The 19,610-nt window shown below is 38.7% G+C and overlaps 1 protein-coding gene across 1 annotated transcript; it reads right to left on the bottom strand.

Moving 5' to 3' along the window:
* Positions 1–1,799: 1,799 nt before the first annotated feature.
* LOC110098165 (plant UBX domain-containing protein 2) lies at positions 1,800–17,925 on the bottom strand. The gene is made up of 3 exons (XM_020824899.2): positions 17,113–17,925; positions 3,045–3,323; positions 1,800–2,199 (listed from the first exon to the last, which is right to left on the bottom strand). Exons 1-3 carry the CDS (start codon positions 17,860–17,862, stop codon positions 1,948–1,950), a joined length of 1,281 nt encoding a protein of 426 aa, XP_020680558.1. The 5' UTR covers positions 17,863–17,925; the 3' UTR covers positions 1,800–1,947.
* Between the last annotated feature and the right edge of the window lie 1,685 nt (positions 17,926–19,610).

The raw sequence follows: 19,610 nt of genomic DNA, 5'->3' as shown, positions 1-19,610 counted from the left end.
AATTTAAAATTTTATAAATATTATTAAATGCTCAAATACTTATATTCTATTATATTAATTTTATTATTTTTTAATAATATTATTATTTATTACATCATCTGGTTCGACCTGTCGAACCGATCGAACCATGAACCTCTCCTTCTTCCGGTTCGTTGTCCAGTCTGATTTTTACAACCATTATAATTCAACAGATTTGATCATTTGTTACATTCTCTAGATATTTTCTTTTTCTTATTCGGAGATATTCTCTTTTTCAAAATTTAAAAATTTGAACTTGTTAGGAAATTAATCAAGAGAAGAGTTGGATCTCAAGCATCTATTTTAGTTCAAAATTATTCGCAGATGACTTCCAACATTATTAGTGAGTGACCTATGAGTAAGAACTGAAAATTTATGTGAGGCTTGAGTCAGTATGAGGAATGTAGAAAACAGCTCTAAAGTCGATATTAATCTCATAGCAAATAGTGCAAGCTCTTAAAGATTCAAAATATACATGTTCACTTATTACTTGTAGAAGTTAAAGATTTATATAGAAGGTTACACGTAGTAAAAATAGAAGATCATATATGATATAATTGTTGCAAATTATTATAAACAAGTGTCTTAAACAGGAACTTTTATTTGGTCCGGTGAACGTACGCAACTCTACGTTCGGCCGCCAGTAGAATCGCGCCACACGTTTTCATTATTTACCGCGCGCCCCGACAAACCGACCCGGAACGGACCCAAGATTGCTCGGTATTGCTAGGTATTGGTCGATTTTGCTCGGCAATAACCAATACCGAGCAAATACCTAGCAATACCGAGTTGTACCGAGTTTTTTCTAGCAATACCGAGCAAAAACCTAGCAATACCGAGCAAATCCCTAGCAATACCGAGCAAATCCTGAGCAAATACTGAGTTGTACTGAGTTTTACCGAGTTGTAAAAAAACTCAGTACAATTCGGTATTTGCATGGTATTGGTCTTCACAGAGCAGTATTTCTCATTTTTGCAAAGCAATGCCTAGCAAATACGGAGCAAATACCGAGCACTACTGAGAAAATCGCGAACATAGCATTCCCGGGTTCCTCTCCGGATCAAGTCGTCGGGCCGCGCGGTAAAGAGTAAGAGCACGTGGCGACATGTTATTAGCGGCCGAACGTAGCTCTACGTCCGGTCAGAGGACGTAATAATTGTTCCTTAAACAGTTAGTCATCATGTGAGTTCCTGCATCTTGCATAGCTCTTCTCTACCCTGAGGCATGTCCCTTTGAGTGCCTAGGGCTAATCTTCAGGATATGATATGTAGGGCGAGTCTATGAAAGCGAGTCATCTCAATATGCAAGCAAGTCCATAAAAGCGTTGCTCGGACCACTAGATGTGAAGGGCGAGCTTCCTTAAGTGAAAATGGTCCTACAACAAGGATGAACTCAACCTGGGAAGCCACAAGGTCTTCATGGTTTGTGCTTCTTGCAACTGGAATGAGGATATTAGCGACAAGCGATTGGCCTTAATTGTAGATAGTTACTGTGTACAAGTGATCATTATCGAGGTGAACGACTTAGGGCTTAGAGTCAGTTGGACAGATCATGCCTTGGTCTAAACTTCCAAGACAAGTCTCCATGTGCTAATCTTTCAAGTAGAGTGGTCATGAATCGACAAGTTATATATATAAACAAAGCAATAATTCCTCTCCCAAAAGCATGATTTTTACTAAAACACCAATAAATAAATTTAAACAATATTTTAAATCAGAGTTATATTCAGATTCACTAAAAAAAATTTATAAATTATTTTTATATAAATGAAAGAATTTATAAATTTAAAAATGCAACGGCTCTGCGTTTACAAATGAATTATTTCAATGAATTCCTTATACAGACTTATACATCAACAAATTATTAAGTCGTGAGAATTGCAGCAGCTAAGTAATAATTGCTTAAACTGGAGCTTTTAAACATGAGATGCTATGGAACAGTAGCTGCACCTGCAAGTGGTTCAATGAGCTCAAGAAATTCATTGGCTAGGCCTGTGAAAACAATTGAATCTGTCTCAATGGGTTTGAATTTGATTAGGGCTGAAGGAACCAAGCTTTCTTCTTCTAGGGTTGGTGTACTTCCATCAGCTCCTCGAAACCGAGGGATCGCATGAACCCTCGACATTGCTGGACTCAGAAGCTCAAATTCCAAGGTGGGATCTTTCAGAGCAGAGCTCACAAACTGAAAGAGAAAGAAAAAGAAAAGAAAAATTAAAATGAAGGTTAATAAGAAAATCTTGAGTTTCTCCTAAAAAAAATCTCATATTCCTTGTTATGAGCTACTCTTCATCTTATATTTGTGAGCGTATAATGCTCTTTCAATGCTAAGATGATAAACTCTCCGTTTATTGTTATGAATAACATGCAACAATCTTGCCTATCATTCTCAAGTTAATTTTAATGACAATGGTAGCTCTAATATGATTGACAAAGGATGTTGGTACACTTTTCTTCAGCTTACAAAAATGAAACAAGACATTCAATTCAATTGAACTTCTTAGAATTCCCAATTTTGGGGGAAATTATTGGGTTCAGACACCGGACGTCGTCCAAAGCCCAATGAAAATGCGTCACATCACCCCCTACTAGGTACTGAGCTCGGTACTGAGCAGTACCAAGCAGTACCGCACAATAGCGAACTCGGTACTCCACCATAGCGAGCTCAGTATTGCTCGGTAATGAATAACCTGCACCTGATTGGTCTCCAAACGGTAAGCTGTGTCCGGTGTTCGAACCCAATAATTTCCCCAATTTTGGACTGGTGTTGAAGATCAGCCAGTTTTACAGTCAATGTTACCGTTGAATTTCAAGAACTATCTTCAATAAAAAGGGACAGTAAGTCTTTTTCTAAATGAATTAATATTTTCTTTTTTTAACTGTGAAGGGTAAATCTTACCCAGCTTTTTATAAAAAGAAATGAAGCCTTCTTACCCATATTTTTTAAAATCTATTGAAAAATTTGTTATGGTCAATGGATGCAAGAAAGGAATAACACAAAATAAATGAAAGGGCAGATAATTAACTGACCTCATATAACGCGGTAGTTCGTTCCCAGGGCAAAAATATGCCTTGAAGCACCACTCCATCAGGGAATTGGAACCGAATGACAGTTAACTTATACTTCTTCCTAGCAGCCATAGCTTGTTTCTCCTTATAAGACCTGGGAATTAATAACTGAGAGTCTGCAATCTTTTTTTTCCTTGCATCAGCTTCTCTTCTTAACTCTTCAATAGATAAATTATAGAAAGAATCAGGCAAATCAATTTTAGCTGCCACACTTTCTGGAACAGAAAAGAAGACCCGAACCTAAAAAATAGCCGAAGTGCACAATTATTAGGACAATCATCTTCATCATCTATTACAATAGCTTAAGGCCCTATATATAGGCCACAACATAAAAAAACTCAAAAGACAAAGTTGCCCCTTGGGCAACAACACTCACATAAACAAATCTAGGGGGTAAAACAAGAAATAACATAAAATAAGAGCTAAAATTCAAAAAATAACTCATAATTTAAGATTTAAATTATAGCCGTCAATTTACGACGCCTCCTGTGATAGATGCATCAAATCTTCGTATTGATGTCCGCATCACAAACACCAAACTAGGATCTAACCAAAATTTCAACATCTAGTACGAAATCAAGTAGGATCATTGTCTTCCCAACAATATCATTCCCCAAGTCCCCCCAAGCCAACCCAACCAAGTCCTAAACTGTGTAGTGCTCAAAGTGGGTACGTGGATTTGGTGGGCACAATGAGTCTAATCACAAATATACGATAGGAGAGGCCTGCAAGTATTGCTAGATATCAGCAAATGCATGTGATATCTAGGAGTGTTAATCCCTAACTTCTGTGTCGTCAATGTAATGTCCTGCTAGATTTGACCGAATAGTGAGTCAGCTATTAAACACGAAAGAGAATATTAGTGAAAATTACATATCATACATGATCTCTTCTTTTTTATCTTTGCCATGACTACCTTTGATAAAGCCAATCATGTACCAAAAGCTTAGCAATGGAATGACTTATGTTGATGATGGACAAAGGAGACCAATTGCGCTTAAACCATCTAATTCCTTCGAAATGATTTGTTTTTAAAATCCTCGTAAAAGACATGCACATTAAACGACTATAATACAGACGGACATGAAGAGCATAAAGGCTTCGTTTGGCTTAAACAAATTAAAGGAGAGAAAATGATAAAGGAATTAAATTAAAATTAGCTTTCGCGCACTTATTTAGGTGAGAAATGCAGTAATTTTTTTTTCTTAATTGATTGATGAGAATAATAGAATTTTTGTTTCAGAAGACACTGAGTAAAGAGATGGTATGAAAAATTTTTCTTCTTGTTTTCAACTTTAGTTGGGTTTGGAACTGTAAATGAAAAAAAAAATAGAATTGTTTATATTTCCTAGGTAAATCCATTTACCAATTAATTGCATTAAAATCAAACAAAGGTTTGAAAGCGTGAAGAAAAATACATTACATTACCTCCAATTCCTTCAAACCAAAAATACCCAAAGTTTATTTGCAATAAGGTAATAAAAAAGATAGACACAGAATCCATAGTGCCATACTAGGCTATTCTACACTAAAAGTTCAAATAGGCAAAAAATGCAAACGGGCTTCATTTAAGGTGTAAATGGGCATTACTAGTTCCAAAAGCACCAAACATAGGGAATTTCAAAAGGATAACAGGCAAGTGTCTTCATGTCTTTTTTTTATTTTTCATTTAAATTTTCTTTTCAAGACACAATCGTCCTCCAATCAACCAATATGTTGCTAAAAGATGAGCAATAAATGAAAGCCATTCAGTGAAAGCATTCAACAGGGTCAGCAACTTTGAAAGAAATGACAGTATGGAAAATGGTGAATTTATTAGGCAGCTGATGTGGTATGCAATGGAAGAGGCAGGCTAACAAGAACAATCAACAGAAGGCAGAAAATGTAGAAGGCTTGAGCCTGTAATTCTATTTCATCAACTGTTGAGTTCATCTTCTCCAAGAGGAGAAACACAAAACTAGAGAGCTAAAAATGGCTATGCAGCCCAAAGAAAGTGGCTGTACTAACTACCAAAACGGGAAATGCAAAAGAGTAGTGGCTGCTCCCTAACGGCATGCTGCCCCACTAACAGTGCTAATAAGAAAATTAAAATTAAACAAAACATTTAAAAGATAGCAGTGCTAATAAAGTAACGGAAACTAGCTGAACGGTGATCTGGCCGGGAGAGTAAACAGATCGGACGGTCAGGCTTGGATGCGCTGCATCATTCTCCCCCTCCATCAGTAGAATCCGAATCTGTAGATGAGAGATTCGTAGGAGCTTCGTCAGGTGGATGGTACTTGACCAAGTCACCAATGTTGAAAGTTGCAGAAGTATTATAGTGAGCGGGCAAGTCGATCACATAAGCATTTGGATTAATCTGTTTGAGCACTGCAAACGGACCGATCCTCCTGGGGCTTAATTTGGATTGATATTCCTGAGGAAATCTCTCCCTTCTCATTCTGATCATGACTAGGTCCCCAGGGGCGAAGCTTCGTTCTCGTCGTCTTCTATTTGCATCCTCTTTATACTTCCGATTAGAGGCATCCAGTTTTTCTCTAACCTCTTGGAGCATTTGGGAGAACTGGGCGGCGAAGTCAGCGGCGGGCTTACTCGAGCACTTGGGCAAAACGGCTAAATCCACCGTATGATTCGGGAGTTTAGTATACACAATGCTGAAGGGAGTTTTTCCAGTTGATCGGTTGGTCATGCTGTTGTAGGCGAATTCAGCTTGGCCTAATATTTCGTCCCACCCGCGCGGATGCTCCTGCACTAAACATCTAAGCATATTGCCCAATGTGCGATTGATGACTTCTGTTTGCCCGTCCGTTTGAGGATGGTATGCCGAACTGAGCTTGATATCGGTCTGCAATCGTTTCCACAGCTCCTTCCAGAAATGACTTACAAATTTAACATCCCGATCGGATGTGAGACTCCGGGGAAGTCCGTGTAGCCGGACTACTTCAGCAAAAAAAATGCGAGCAACATTTAAGGCGTCGAAGGTCTTCTTGCACGGCACGAAGTGAGCCATCTTTGAGAAGCGATCAACCACCACCATAATGGAGTCGTGACCTCGTTTAGTACGTGGTAAACCCAGAACAAAATCGAGGCTGAGGTCTTCCCAAATGGATTCCGGTGTCGGTAACGGCATATATAGTCCCGTAAGCTGTCTGCCTGTTTTGTAGCTTTGGCAGACTGGGCATCTTTCTACAAATCGCATAACGTCGCGATGCAGATGTGGCCAGAAAAATCGTGCTTGTAGCTGCAAATAGGTGTTTCTTCTTCCCACATGAGCTGCTAATCCACCGGAGTGAATCTCTTTGATCAGTTGAGGACGCCAAGAGGAATCAGGAATGCATAACTGATTCAATTTGAACAAGAAGCCGTGCCTTATAGAGAATTCTTTGTCAGTTTCATCTTGCAGACAATCTGCCCAGATTTTCGCAAAGTCAGAATCCGAGGCATATAAATCCTTCAGACATTCTAACCCAGTGATCTCGGTCTTCAATTGGACCAGCAGTGCATGGCGCCGGCTTAGTGCATCGGCTACGACGTTCTGGGCGCCTGACTTGTGCTTTAATACGAAAGAAAATCGTTGCAGGAACATAACCCACCTTGCGTGCATGCGGTTGATGTGCTTTTGATTGTTAAGGAACTGTAAGGCTCGGTGATCACTGCACAACACAAATTCCCGGTGAAGCAAATATGGCTCCCATTGCTTCAGGGCTCGAACAACCGCGTAGAGCTCCTGCTCATACACGCTCCATTTCTGTCGCGACGGGCAAAGCTTCTCACTGAAGAACTCCACGGGGCGAGTGTCCTGGCTAAGCACTGCCCCAATTCCGATGCCTGAAGCGTCCGAGTCGACATGAAATGTTTTGTCGAAGTCGGGTAGCGCCAAAACAGGGGCGAACGAGAGTGCCAACTTGATTTCTTCAAAGCTACGGGATTGCTCTGTATCCCAGCTGAAATTTTTAAATTTTAAGCAGTTGGTAATTGGCGCCATCAACGAACTGAAATTTTTGATGAATCGTCAGTAGAAATTGGCCAGGCCGTGGAAGCTGCGCACCTCTGTGAACGACCGGGGCACTGGCCAGTTGACGATAGCCTCCACCTTGCGCTTATCTACTTCAACACATGCGCCCGAAACAACAAATCCAAGAAAATAGACTGCTGAAGCAGCGATTTCGCACTTACTTGGATTTAGGTAGAGCTGATTTTGCCGTAACACCATAAAAATATTCTTCAGATCGACCATGTGGTCTTCCATAGTTGCGCTATACACCAGGATGTCGTCAAAGTAAGCCACGCAACAGATGTTTAGAAAAGGCTGAAGAATATCGGTCATCAAACGCATAAAGGTCGAGGGCGCGTTGCACAGTCCAAACGGCATAACTTTCCACTCGTACAGGCCTTGGCGAGTCTTGAATGCCGTCTTCCACTCGTCGCCGGGTCTGATGCGGATTTGATGATATCCGCTGCGTAGGTCCAACTTCGAAAACACCGTGGCGCCGGACAACCGCTCCAACAGCTCCTCAATCCTCGGAACAGGGAAACGAAACTTCACTGTGATTTTATTGATCGCCCGGCTATCCATACACATACGCCACGAACCATCCTTTTTAGGGACAAGGAGGGCTGGAACCGCACATGGGCTCAAGCTTGGTTGAATCAAGTTATTCTTCAGCAGATCATCCACTAATTGTTGCAGGATTTGATGCTCTTTAGGACTTAGTCGATGATGTGGTAGATTCGGGAGAGTAGAGCCAGGTACCAAATCAATTTGATGCTGAAGGTTGCGCAGTGGAGGTAATGAAGTTGGCTCCTCTGATAATAAGTCTTTAAATTGTTCCAACAGGTGCTCCACGCTGGGTTGGACAAGTAAGCTGCAGCTTGGTGCAATCTCCCGAAAAATTAAGGCAAACATGGGGCTGTCGTCGGAACAAGAGGTCAAAAACCCATTGCCAGTGACTAAATGCAAAGCAGGCGTAGTCATTTCAGCCTTATTTTCAACTCCCTGCGATTGCGGTAACAGCCTGAGGCGTTTGCCTTTACATTCCAGCGCATAAGTATTGGCTCGCCCGTCGTAGATAGCACCCGCATCAAATTGCCAAGGCCGACATAGGATAAGGTGACAAACATCCATTTCTACGACATCGCACAACACTTCGCAAGAGTAATGTTTCCCAATGGAGAACGAAACCCGGCAAGTCTCGGTCACCATGATTTCCATCCCTTTTTTGACCCAGCTGATTTTGTAAGGTTGAGGGTGCTTCATTGTCTTTAATTTCAATGCGTGAACCACGGCGCGTGAAGGACAAGGAGGGCTGGAACCGCACATGGGCTCAAGCTTGGTTGAATCAAGTTATTCTTCAGCAGATCATCCACTAATTGTTGCAGGATTTGATGCTCTTTAGGACTTAGTCGATGATGTGGTAGATTCGGAAGAGTAGAGCCAGGTACCAAATCAATTTGATGTTGCAAGTTGCGCAGTGGAGGTAATGAAGTTGGCTCCTCTGATAGTAAGTCTTTAAATTGTTCCAACAGGTGCTCCACGCTGGGTTGGACAAGTAAGCTGCAGCTTGGTGCAATCTCCCGAAAAATTAAGGCAAACATGGGGCTGTCGTCGGAACAAGAGGTCAAAAACCCATTGCCAGTGACTAAATGCAAAGCAGGCGTAGTCATTTCAGCCTTATTTTCAACTCCCTGCGATTGCGGTAAGAGCCTGAGTCGTTTGCCTTTCCATTCCAGCGCATAAGTATTGGCTCTTCCGTCGTAGATAGCACCCGCATCAAATTGCCAAGGCCGACCGAGTATAAGGTGACAAACATCCATTTCTACGACATCGCACAACACTTCGCAAGAGTAATGTTTCCCAATGGAGAACGAAACCCGGCAAGTCTCTGTCACCATGATTTCCATCCCTTTTTTAACCCAGCTGATTTTGTAAGGTTGAGGATGCTTCATTGTCTTTAATTTCAAGGCGTGAACCACGGCGCGTGAAATCACATTTTCCGTGCAGCCACTGTCGATAAGGATGTCACAAACTTTGCCGGCAATGGTGCATTTGGTTTTGAAAATGGCATGCCTTTGAGATTGCCCAGATTTTCGTGGCGCTAGTAGTAATTTTTCGAGAACACATACTACCTGTTCCCCTTCATCACCAATAACATCTTCCACGTCTGCCTGAAGTTCATCGTCAACTAGTACGCCGTCCTCCTCTGCTTCCCCATCTAACAACTGCAATTGTTGTCTGTTCGGACATTCATTAGATTTATGTCCGGGTTGAAAGCACCGAAAACATTTGAGACCCTGTGGTCGTGGATAAGGATTTTCCTTGAAAGGAAATTTCGGCTTCACAGGCGCTTGCTGGTCTGAGTTTGGCTTCACAGGATTAGATGGTCCGCTAGTATCTGCTACAGCTGGGGTTCTTCTTATAACAGTTCCTGGAGGTTTTATAGCATCATTGCCACTTTCTAAGAAAGATCTCCGATGAGTGCTGCTACGCTGCTGTCGACCCAACTGCATTTCAGCCTTGAGCGCGAAGTTGACGGCTTCCGATAAGGACCAAACGGAGCTCATTTCCAGCTTGTCCTGAATGCTATCCTTCAGCCCGCCGATATAACGAGCAACCAACTGGTTGGACGTTTCATTCAGATCATTCCTCGCCGAGAGGCGGTAAAATTCTTCCGTATACTCACTGACCGGTCGATTCCCTTGAACACAATGTTGATATTTCAAATACAACATTTGCTCAAAGTCGGTGGGGAGGAAATGTCCCCGGAGGTGCTGCTTCATCCGAGACCAGCTCCTGACTGGTCCACGACCCTCCCGTCGACGAGATTGAATCAGCTGAGACCACCAGGCACCCGCACCCCCTTCAGACGACAAGCCACGTATTTGACCTGTTTCTCCGCCTCGATCTCCATGTAATCAAAAAAAATTTCTACGGCATGCTCCCAATCCAAATAATCCTCAATGCGAAGCCGACCATCGAAGAAAGGTATATCTAGTTTAACTCGGAACTCACCATGATGCCTGTCTCGCCCCGTGAAACGGCGATGCCGCCGGGGTATCATATCAGCGTCCGAATCCGACATTCCTTCCATATTGAAGCTAAGTCGTTCCTCTTCCGAGTCGGAAAATTCCGGTGGCAATGCGTGACGTTGTCGTCGTCGCATTGGGAATACACGATTGACATCAGTCGGTGTATCTGTGGGTGGAGCTGGTCTCACCATTCGCGGTGGCGCATCACCCAATCGACCGAACGGCGGTTCCCGCCGTAAAGCAATAGTAAGACGCTCTACCGCAGCGGCAATGTCATCCAGTCGCTTCTCCACTCCAGCGTGCGCAGCCCAAAGTGCCTCCAGACTTCGGTTTTCCTCGCTCGTCGCACGCTTGCTGGACTCTGCCATCTCTCCAAGCCGCTGGCTCTGATACCAAGTTGATGTGGTATGCAATGGAAGAGGCAGGCTAACAAGAACAATCAACAGAAGGCAGAAAACGTAGAAGGCTTGAGCCTGTAATTCTATTTCATCAACTGTTGAGTTCATCTTCTCCAAGAGGAGAAATACAAAACTAGAGAGCTAAAAATGGCTATGCAGCCCAAAGAAAGTGGCTGTACTAACTACCAAAACGGGAAATGCAAAAGAGTAGTGGCTGCTCCCTAACGGCATGCTGCCCCACTAACAGTGCTAATAAGAAAATTAAAATTAAACAAAACATTTAAAAGATAGCAGTGCTAATAAAGTAACGGAAACTAGCTGAACGGTGATCTGGCCGGGAGAGTAAACAGATCGGACGGTCAGGCTTGGATGCGCTGCATCAGCAGCGATCAAATTGTCCACACAATTGGTCAGCCACTGAGTACATTTGTTTGCTGTGGATTAGTCGGAAGGCAGAAAAATGATTTGATATGACCTTGATAATGGCTGGCTAGAAATTATAACTAATGCAGCCTGCAAGAGCATTTATTCAAGAAGGCATCTTCCAGCATGCAAAGCAGATTATTTTAATTGTGTCCGCTATCTAAGTTTCAGCCAAGCAAAGAAAACACAATTACGTATTCCTAAGTATAATAAAATCATATAAGGATTATATACCAAGTTCAAAGTGATGCAAGATTCTTAGTGAACAGCTGGGTCATCCCGTACTCTAATTATTGGTCCAAGACATGAAACTATGGCAAATAATATTAGGTAACATTCCGCTATATGCAAGCTCTACATAACAATTTCAAACATCAAAGGTGACTAAGATGGCCTACAGTTATTAATGGTTTTGCAATCTGAAATACTTTGCTGATATTTTAGAAGATTCAAACTATTGTTGCATCCTTCATCGTTGCATTACCACAACTCTGCAACTTTCATTATTGCACTCTCTTCATTTTCACCTAATTTTCTTTTAACTATAGTCTTCATCGCTGCATTGATGCGAACATTTCCAAGTTGCAGCCTTCATCGCTACATTTCCGCAAACTATTATCATTAATGATGCCTTTATCGCTATATTATTGTATTTCTTTCCTTTTTTCTTTCCCGTGTGAATAGAACTACAATTTCTCTCCATGGATAACAACAACAATACCCACTCACCCTTGGATCATGAGTTCTCTTAGAATTGAGGGATACAATCTAAATCCAATGTGAGAGTTCCAAAACATCAATTTAATGTACAGAACTAAAATAATAATGACTGGTTTGGGGGTTCTTAAAAGGAAGAAGAAAATTAATCCATTTATGAGGCACATAAAGACATAAAAGACCCTGTTAGGAGCAACTGAAAATACATCTAAACCAATTATTTATACTCTAGCATTCTTAGGTATTGCCTTCTCTTTTTAGACTCTAAAATCTCAGATATGCCAACTTTTAACTCTTGAATACTTGATTTAGATACTACAAATCATATGATCAATTTCTCACAAGTTTATTTACACCCATTTGTTCAAGCAATAAGAAAATAAGCATGGATGATGTCCTTGATAAACATGGCTAGTCAAAGAGTTTATTATAAGCAAATCCTTTGCACTCCAAAATATCCTCCATGTACCTTAATTAATTACAAACATGTTATTCATTCAAAAGCTAACTAAAAACTCCAAGTGAAGTGTTGTGTTTTATCTTCATATTTTTGTGTTTCAAAGGCAAGGCACAATAAGAATGGTTAGGCTTATGAAAGAAAAAGAAATCTCTACAAAACCAAGAAAACGATCAAGAAAACTCTATGCAACCTTCATTATTATCTATTCTCTCATAAACCATTAAAATTAATAAAGAAAAACAAATATAGCTTCAACACCTACTCCTTGGCCATCCATCCTTTATTGTTCTCAAAATAACATTTCCTCCATTGTTCAAATAAATCAATATTGAAGAATTTCATTGTGTTGATTGTCAACTAGCAAAATACAAACATACCAATTTTTCAATAAATGATATAAGAGTCCTTATTTCTTCTCCCATTCATAGTAACATAGGTGGGGCAATCCTCCACACATAACATCTCTGGAGCTTGATGATTTATAGCATTTATTGATGATTGCACACCTGAGTATAATCATTCTCACCTTTTTTTAAACATGATATAAAAACAACTTAGTGTTAAAATTAAAATAGCCATATCTAAATAACATCAAAGAGTAAGTTAACGTCTCTATCCTCATACTTGCAACACTCAAATAAAATGGAGCAATTGAACAAAAGAATGGTCATCTAATTGCTTTTAAAAGGGCTCTCCTTAAAAAAAAAATTATTTCAAAATAATACCAAAAGAAAGAAATTTAAAAAACCACCCACATCATAAACTAGTTACCTACAAACTTCCTTGGACAAAGAGACTTATAAAAGTCCTAAACAAATTCTTTCCTCAAACAATCTTGCTACAAAAATATTTGGCAATGTTTCTTATTCATATACATTCCCAAAACAAAGAAAAACTTGACCCTTAAACAACTAAATGTATCTTATGTGTTTATTTTTCTATACAAAAAGGGTACAGAATGCTACCACCCTTATGTGTTTGCTAATGCCATTTTCAATGAAAAAAAAAAAAATCACAACTTTGTTACTATTCATTCTAAGAAATAAAAATCATTTATAAAAGAATTTTTTCTCTAAGATTTCCCTTCTTTACCTCACATCCTAGCAAACAGCTCTATTCTAGAACCAACTACTCTTACCCAAAGCGATTTTATACCAAAACAAATTACTACTTAGTCATTACAAGCTTACTCGAGAAGAAAGGCATCTCGATCCATGCAAGCTCAATCAATTGAATCAATATCTCACTGAATCCATTAAGAGAACTATTGAATCTACAAATAAAAGTACAAGAACAATAATTAAACATCACTTGCACCTATTTCATATAAATTTTTTTCTCATAATCATCAATCCTTCCTTACTAGCCAGCATACTATTTTTATTTTTAAAACAATCTCTAAAGCTTTAATTAATGTGAATTTGAATAATGATATGAGGAAATAAATAGAATCCTATTAAAAGTAAAACATGGAATTAGTAAAGTTACCAAAAGGAAAGAAAATAGTGGGATATATAATGAGTCTATTATAAAATACAAATCCAATGATTCACTAGAAATGTATGAAGTTAGACAACTATCCAAAGGCTACAATCAAATAAGTGGGAATGATTATCTTAAAACATTTGCTCTAGTAGCCAAATTGAATATTTTTAGAGTTCTTTTATCTTTAATAACTAACAAAGGTCGGAAGGTATAGCAATTTTATGTGAAGAATGGCTTATTGGAGGAATGTATATGGAGGTTACCCTTATATTCAACTAAAATATAGACAAAATATATGTAAGTTGAAAAGACAATGCATGGGTTGAAGAAACCTCTAAGGGCATGACTTGGGAGATTCACCAAGGAAATGCTCAATATGAGATATAAATAAAGTTAAAGAGATCATACACTATTTGTGAAACAAAACTTCAGGGGGATTCTCAACACTACTAGTTAATGTTAAATATTTTACCATGATAAATAGTGGAGTGAAAGATTAAGAGTTTAAAGAAAAGATTATTCCAATAATTTAAAGTCAAAGAGCTGAGCAATTTAAAGTACTTCCTTTGCATTAAAGTTCCACACTCTTGATCTCACAATAAAAATGTATAGCATACATGTTGAAAGAGACTAGTAATTTGTAAAACTTAATTATAAATCTGGAAATTCTCCAGAATACAAAACTGAAGAAAAGCCTCATATTAGAGATTAGTCAAAAGACTTATCTACTTATTACATACGAGACATAATGTTGCCTACGTTGTAGTTGTGATTAGGGGTGTCAAAATGAGTTTTCGATTTGGGTTCGGATCCAACTCGAAATTAACCCGCCTTCAACTGCTCTGACTTGAACCCGACTCGATTAGACAAACGAATAAAAAATTCAAAAATGGACTCGACCTACTAACCCACGGGTGGGAACAGCGTGAGAGCGCAAGCATGGGTTGCGTATGATAGGCGGCGAGCGCTAGCACAGATCGCAAGGCGAGGCAGATGGGCACAGGTGCAAGGTTGTGAGCGCAAGCACGGGATGTGGGGGCAAGCTTGGGGACGAGGCAGGCGAGCATGAACACGGGGCAAGCATAGGGTGGGAGCTTTTGTGGAGTGGGGCGGGCTAGGGTCTCGGGTCAGTTCGGGTTGCTTTCGAGTTTTTAGATTGACCCGAACCCAACCCAAAATTAGAAATGGGACATAACATGAAACCCGAAATCGACTCTTTTTCCAAACGGGTCGACCCAAACCCAAAATTTTTTGGTCTTTTTCGGATTGTGTCAAATACTGATACCCCTAGGTGTGATCAATCAATTCATGCACAATCCTAAATAATAACATCTTAAGGTAAAATATCGAATTCTACAATATTGAAGATAATCTCAAGTAAACAAATTTTATTTAAAAAAGGGGTGTATCTAACTTTTGAAGTTTACACATATGCAAATTATATGCTCTGTGATTAGTAGGTAGGTCAAATTAAGGATATTGTACCTTTTTAAGAGACAATCTTGTAACATGGAAAAGTTAAAAAAAAATTACAACAAGAACTACTATAGAAGCCGAATTCATATATATGAAACTAGGAATCTGCGAATTGTTATGATTAAATATTATTCAAGATAATTTAAAAGTTGAATGAAAAGGTCTTATAAGAACAAATCAGTAATAAATAATGAACATAATCCCTCACAAAATTACCGTACAAAGCTTATTGAAGTTGATAGACACTTTATAAAGGAGAAGCTAGATAATGATCTTATATGTACTCTATTTGTAACCACAAATGAACAAATTATTAATCTCACCAAAAGATTATTAGGCCTAATCTTTTAGAAATTATCAAACAAGCTTGAAATGCATAGCACTCATTCATTCTCTTGAGGGGAGTGTAAAATGCCAACATAAATTTCACCAACTGGGGACCGCACTAACAATAGTTCCACAATGTTTCCTTCCTCTTCCACTATCACCTCCTTGATTTGTAAGATCATTATTACCAACTCATCAATTCATGAACTATTCTATTTATTTTGCGATTAATTCTATTCCTCAATTTCATGTTTTTCCTACTAGATACTTTCCTAAGATTGTATAAATTATGTTTATGTTGAAATGAGATGCACTCAACCCTCTCTCATATAAGTTATATTACATTGATCGAAGTGTAATAAATAAATACCTACATTTATGCTAAGTATAGATGAAATAAGAACATTAATATGAATGTGCATTAAGTTTGGATGAATATGGTGTAAAAATGATAGTGTTAGAGAAGTTCTGTGAGTAATACCTTATAGAAAATAGGGAGGTGATGGGGGCATGCATAATGGAAATCAGAAGATGCACCAATAAGGATGTTAGGAATAATCAAAGTGACAGGCATTAAGGAAAATTTAATGAATAAAAGAAAACTTCTTTCGAAGTTGTGAATAAAGACTTCCATAAACTAAAGCTAAAACTACATGTGTCACTCAATAAAAAAGAATTGAATGGAGTAGAGAGTTCATAAAGCCGATTATTACTACTTGACACAAAGCTAATAAATGATGATTAAAAAGCATCCTCTAGCATGCAAACCATGATTTCTTCCCGAAACCCAAATAGTTCAAACCTTGGTTTGACCTTATGATTTTCTTGGAAATGCGGAAATAACTCAAAGAGTTATTGCAAAATTAAATTAATCCAAATAATAAAGTAAACATTTTAGCTACGAAGAATTCCAAGCATTAGATCAGACTAGGAAATCAAATGAGAGTGAAGAAAAAGTTGATTGTACTGTTGGGTGATTTTATAAAGCTCGGGGGTAAGTTTTAGAATGTAAAAGCAACAATGCAAGAAATGGCAGACAAATTACAATTAAAATAACATTACGAATTTATTAAGTGTTTCGAGAATTCTAGAAACTAAATCAAACTGTAATCGATATATGCCAAAATCATTAACTTGTGTTCACCATGGGATTCTAACACTAGAAAGCTGGGAACTTATTTGTTTGTAAAAATTTCAAAATAAAACAATATTTCTAGTGATTTTAGCATTTTGACACAGCACCATCATCCATATATGTCAATCAGATGCTAAACTCCAGTACCCTAGTGGTTTAGTCATTTCATACACAACAGCTAAACCAAATCGGTGGAAAGAGCTGAGGTTTACCACACTAATACACTATCAAAAGAGTATTCGAAACCAAGATAATGAACTATGAAAGTTTACCCCATCATAGTCACGGGAACTTGCCAGCAAACAAACACACGACAGAGATCAGAGTTACCCTGACAGTACCAACTACAGGGTACAGCTACGTAGAATTATGAACCAATTTGTAAAGCCAAAAGTGAATTGAATTTAAAATTTTGAAACAAAAGTTGGGAGAATAATTTTAAAATCCAATGTACGAAATACAACATGAACAGCTAATGAGAATGATACCCTTAAAAAGCACAACACAAATCAAGATGCCAAAATCAACAAAGTTGAGTTCAATATTAAATCCTAAAAAACAAAAGCAGAGAAAGCAAACTACCTTACGGTCAATTGACTTTTGCTCACTCTCTTTCTCCGGAACCAATTTCTCCATAGTTCCATTCTGAGCCGCCGCAGCATCCTTTACCTTCCACCTCTCCAACAATGAAACCGCCTCCTGGATCACCGCAATCCTCTCCCGCGTCGGCTCCCCCATCGTCGCCCATTTCTCACCATCCTCCTCCTGGATTCTAAACCCCACGCACTCCAGCAACTCTAACCCTCCTACCGCATCCCCAATCGCTTCCTTAATCCTCGGATTCCCCATCCGGATCTTCCGAAACTTCTCATTCCTCGGTTCTCGAGTCAAATTTCTCAGCAGCTTAACCACGATCTCAACCGATGCTTCAGCCGGTTCCCCCGACAAGAAGCCGCCGACGCCGTTGACGACACCGGTACCCGATCCGGCATCGGCTGAAGGACCGACACAAGAGTCCAAGTGATCGGAAACAGATTCTTCCGAAGGGAAAGAGGATGAGCAGATAGGGCATTCAAAAGTGGCGGCAGCGGAAGCGGACCTCTCGCTGGAGGTGACAAGTGGCTCGTACGCAGCGACGCCGGCCGGGCTCTTGGTAGCGGTAACTGAAGGTCGAGGAGGAGGGAGTAACCGGGAAGCGGTGGAATTGGAAGGAGTGGAGGAGGGGGCAGAACCTAGGACGCGACCTTGGCCTTTGAAAGCGGAGGAGGAAGAGGAGAAGGGTTTGTTGACCTTCTTAATTAGGCCCTTCATTTTGTCCTTCACGTCCTCCATTAGAGAGACGGAGAGAGAAACTGGGAAGAGGATCTGTTCACAGCTGGGGAGAACGAAGGTAAGACCAAGAAGTGGAGCCTTCGCGAGCTTCGTTCTCAGAGGATGATCCCTTTGCGAACAAGAATATTGGATACAGAAAGAAAAAAGGGGGATTTTTTCTATTAAAGTTTTGGTTTTTATATATAAAAATTTTACGTTAGAATATTATAATCAAAATTTTATATGATAAATATTTGTAACTTTGTGAGAAGTTGATTGTAAATTGATCGTCTTGATTTGTAAGACGGATCAACCTTTGTACTTCAAACAAATACTAGTGAAATTTTGCAACTGGGCGAGGCCCCATGGTTTTTTCCCTCTTTCGGGTTTTCCACGTAAAAACCTTGGTGTTCACTTCACTTTTCTGCTTGTGTGCTGAATACTCGTACAACGCTAGGATGCAAATTTACAAACTCTATCGCCGCGTATATTCTAGCACGCAACCAATATGAATATTAATTGGCTAATAATATTTTAATCACTTATATGAAAAAAATATATATATTTGTATTGATGATAAAGTAATTGTTTAAATTTTTTAGAATATGAAAATTTGTACTATAATTATAAATTTTTTACATCTTGCCTTTTATTTTTTAAAATAATAAATTTAAATGTTTTTTTTTTTAAATTGCCACGATAAAAATTGAGAGAATATTTGAAAAACATAATTTATGTTCCCACCAAAAAAAATGTATCTCTATGACTATATGAGTGCTCATTCGAATCAAAATATCTCTAGAATTCAAAGAGATGATCGAACATTATATAAACAATCTTTCAAGACAGAAGTTGACTCTCCTAGCTTGTTATTATCATTGAATGCTAGTGATATTATACATTTGACAACTCTTTTTACTCAAACCATGTTATATGTTATGGCTTTGATCGAAAAATGTTCGGCATTATTCGAAGCTTATTCGATTTTTGTTTGCATTTCAAAATAAGATTGTCAAAGAAGCTTCGATCATGATTTGAAAATACTTCGATCAATGTCTGAAAATTTTCAATCAATGCTGAAACATTTTTCGAACAACATCTAGCAAGGTTGATCAAAATTTGATCATTATTTAAAAGAAGTTTATATCAAAATTTTTCTTCATAATCACATTTCTTATTGAACCATTACAATGAGATAATGTTGAAACTGTGTGATGCACAGTGTGTTAATTTTTAACTTGTTGCAACAAGTCAGAGGTCCCATGAAGTCTTCAGCTTCTTCACACATTATGTGAGTCCATATTAATACAAACACATATATTTCTTTATGAGTAGAGGTAGTAGTAGACATATAACTATACCTCAAATATGAATAAAAGCTTGAGCCAAATTGATAATATATTGATTTGAGTTTGCTCAAAAAGATTAAGGGTTTGTTTGAGACAACTTCCTTATTGTTTTTTAAAGCAACTTTTTAGTGCCAAATTTTCTTAAACTAGACTAATGCTTTTGAAAGCATGAAGGAAGCTGTCCCAGACGAAGCCTAAGTGACATGAATTTTATGAAAGTTTTGATTTTCTTGGGATCTGAAACTTTGTCTATACATAAACTTTAGTTTTTATAGAGAACTCCGTTTGATGATTATGAGCATGCAAGGACAAAATATGTTGTTAGTGAAGAAGATTATTAAATATCAGTGTTATATAAAGGTGTGAATAAGTTATGTGAATTATTTAGGCTTCGTTTGAGACGACTTTCTTACTGCTTTC

Source organism: Dendrobium catenatum, unplaced genomic scaffold (genome assembly GCF_001605985.2).
Source record: "Dendrobium catenatum unplaced genomic scaffold, ASM160598v2 fragScaff_scaffold_1238, whole genome shotgun sequence".
Lineage (NCBI taxonomy): Eukaryota > Viridiplantae > Streptophyta > Magnoliopsida > Asparagales > Orchidaceae > Dendrobium > Dendrobium catenatum.
Note: the sequence above shows the minus strand (reverse complement) of the source record. Positions and strands in the feature narration are given on the sequence as shown.

Coding starts and splice junctions, on each gene's coding strand:
- LOC110098165 (XM_020824899.2), bottom strand. CDS start 17,862: ATGGAGGACGTGAAGGACAAAATGAAGGGCCTAATTAAGAAGGTCAAC. Junction 3,324..17,112: donor AAAAGTCAATTGACCGTAAG/GTAGTTTGCTTT, acceptor GCTATTTTTTAG/GTTCGGGTCTTCTTTTCTGT. Junction 2,200..3,044: donor GAACTACCGCGTTATATGAG/GTCAGTTAATTA, acceptor TTTCTCTTTCAG/TTTGTGAGCTCTGCTCTGAA.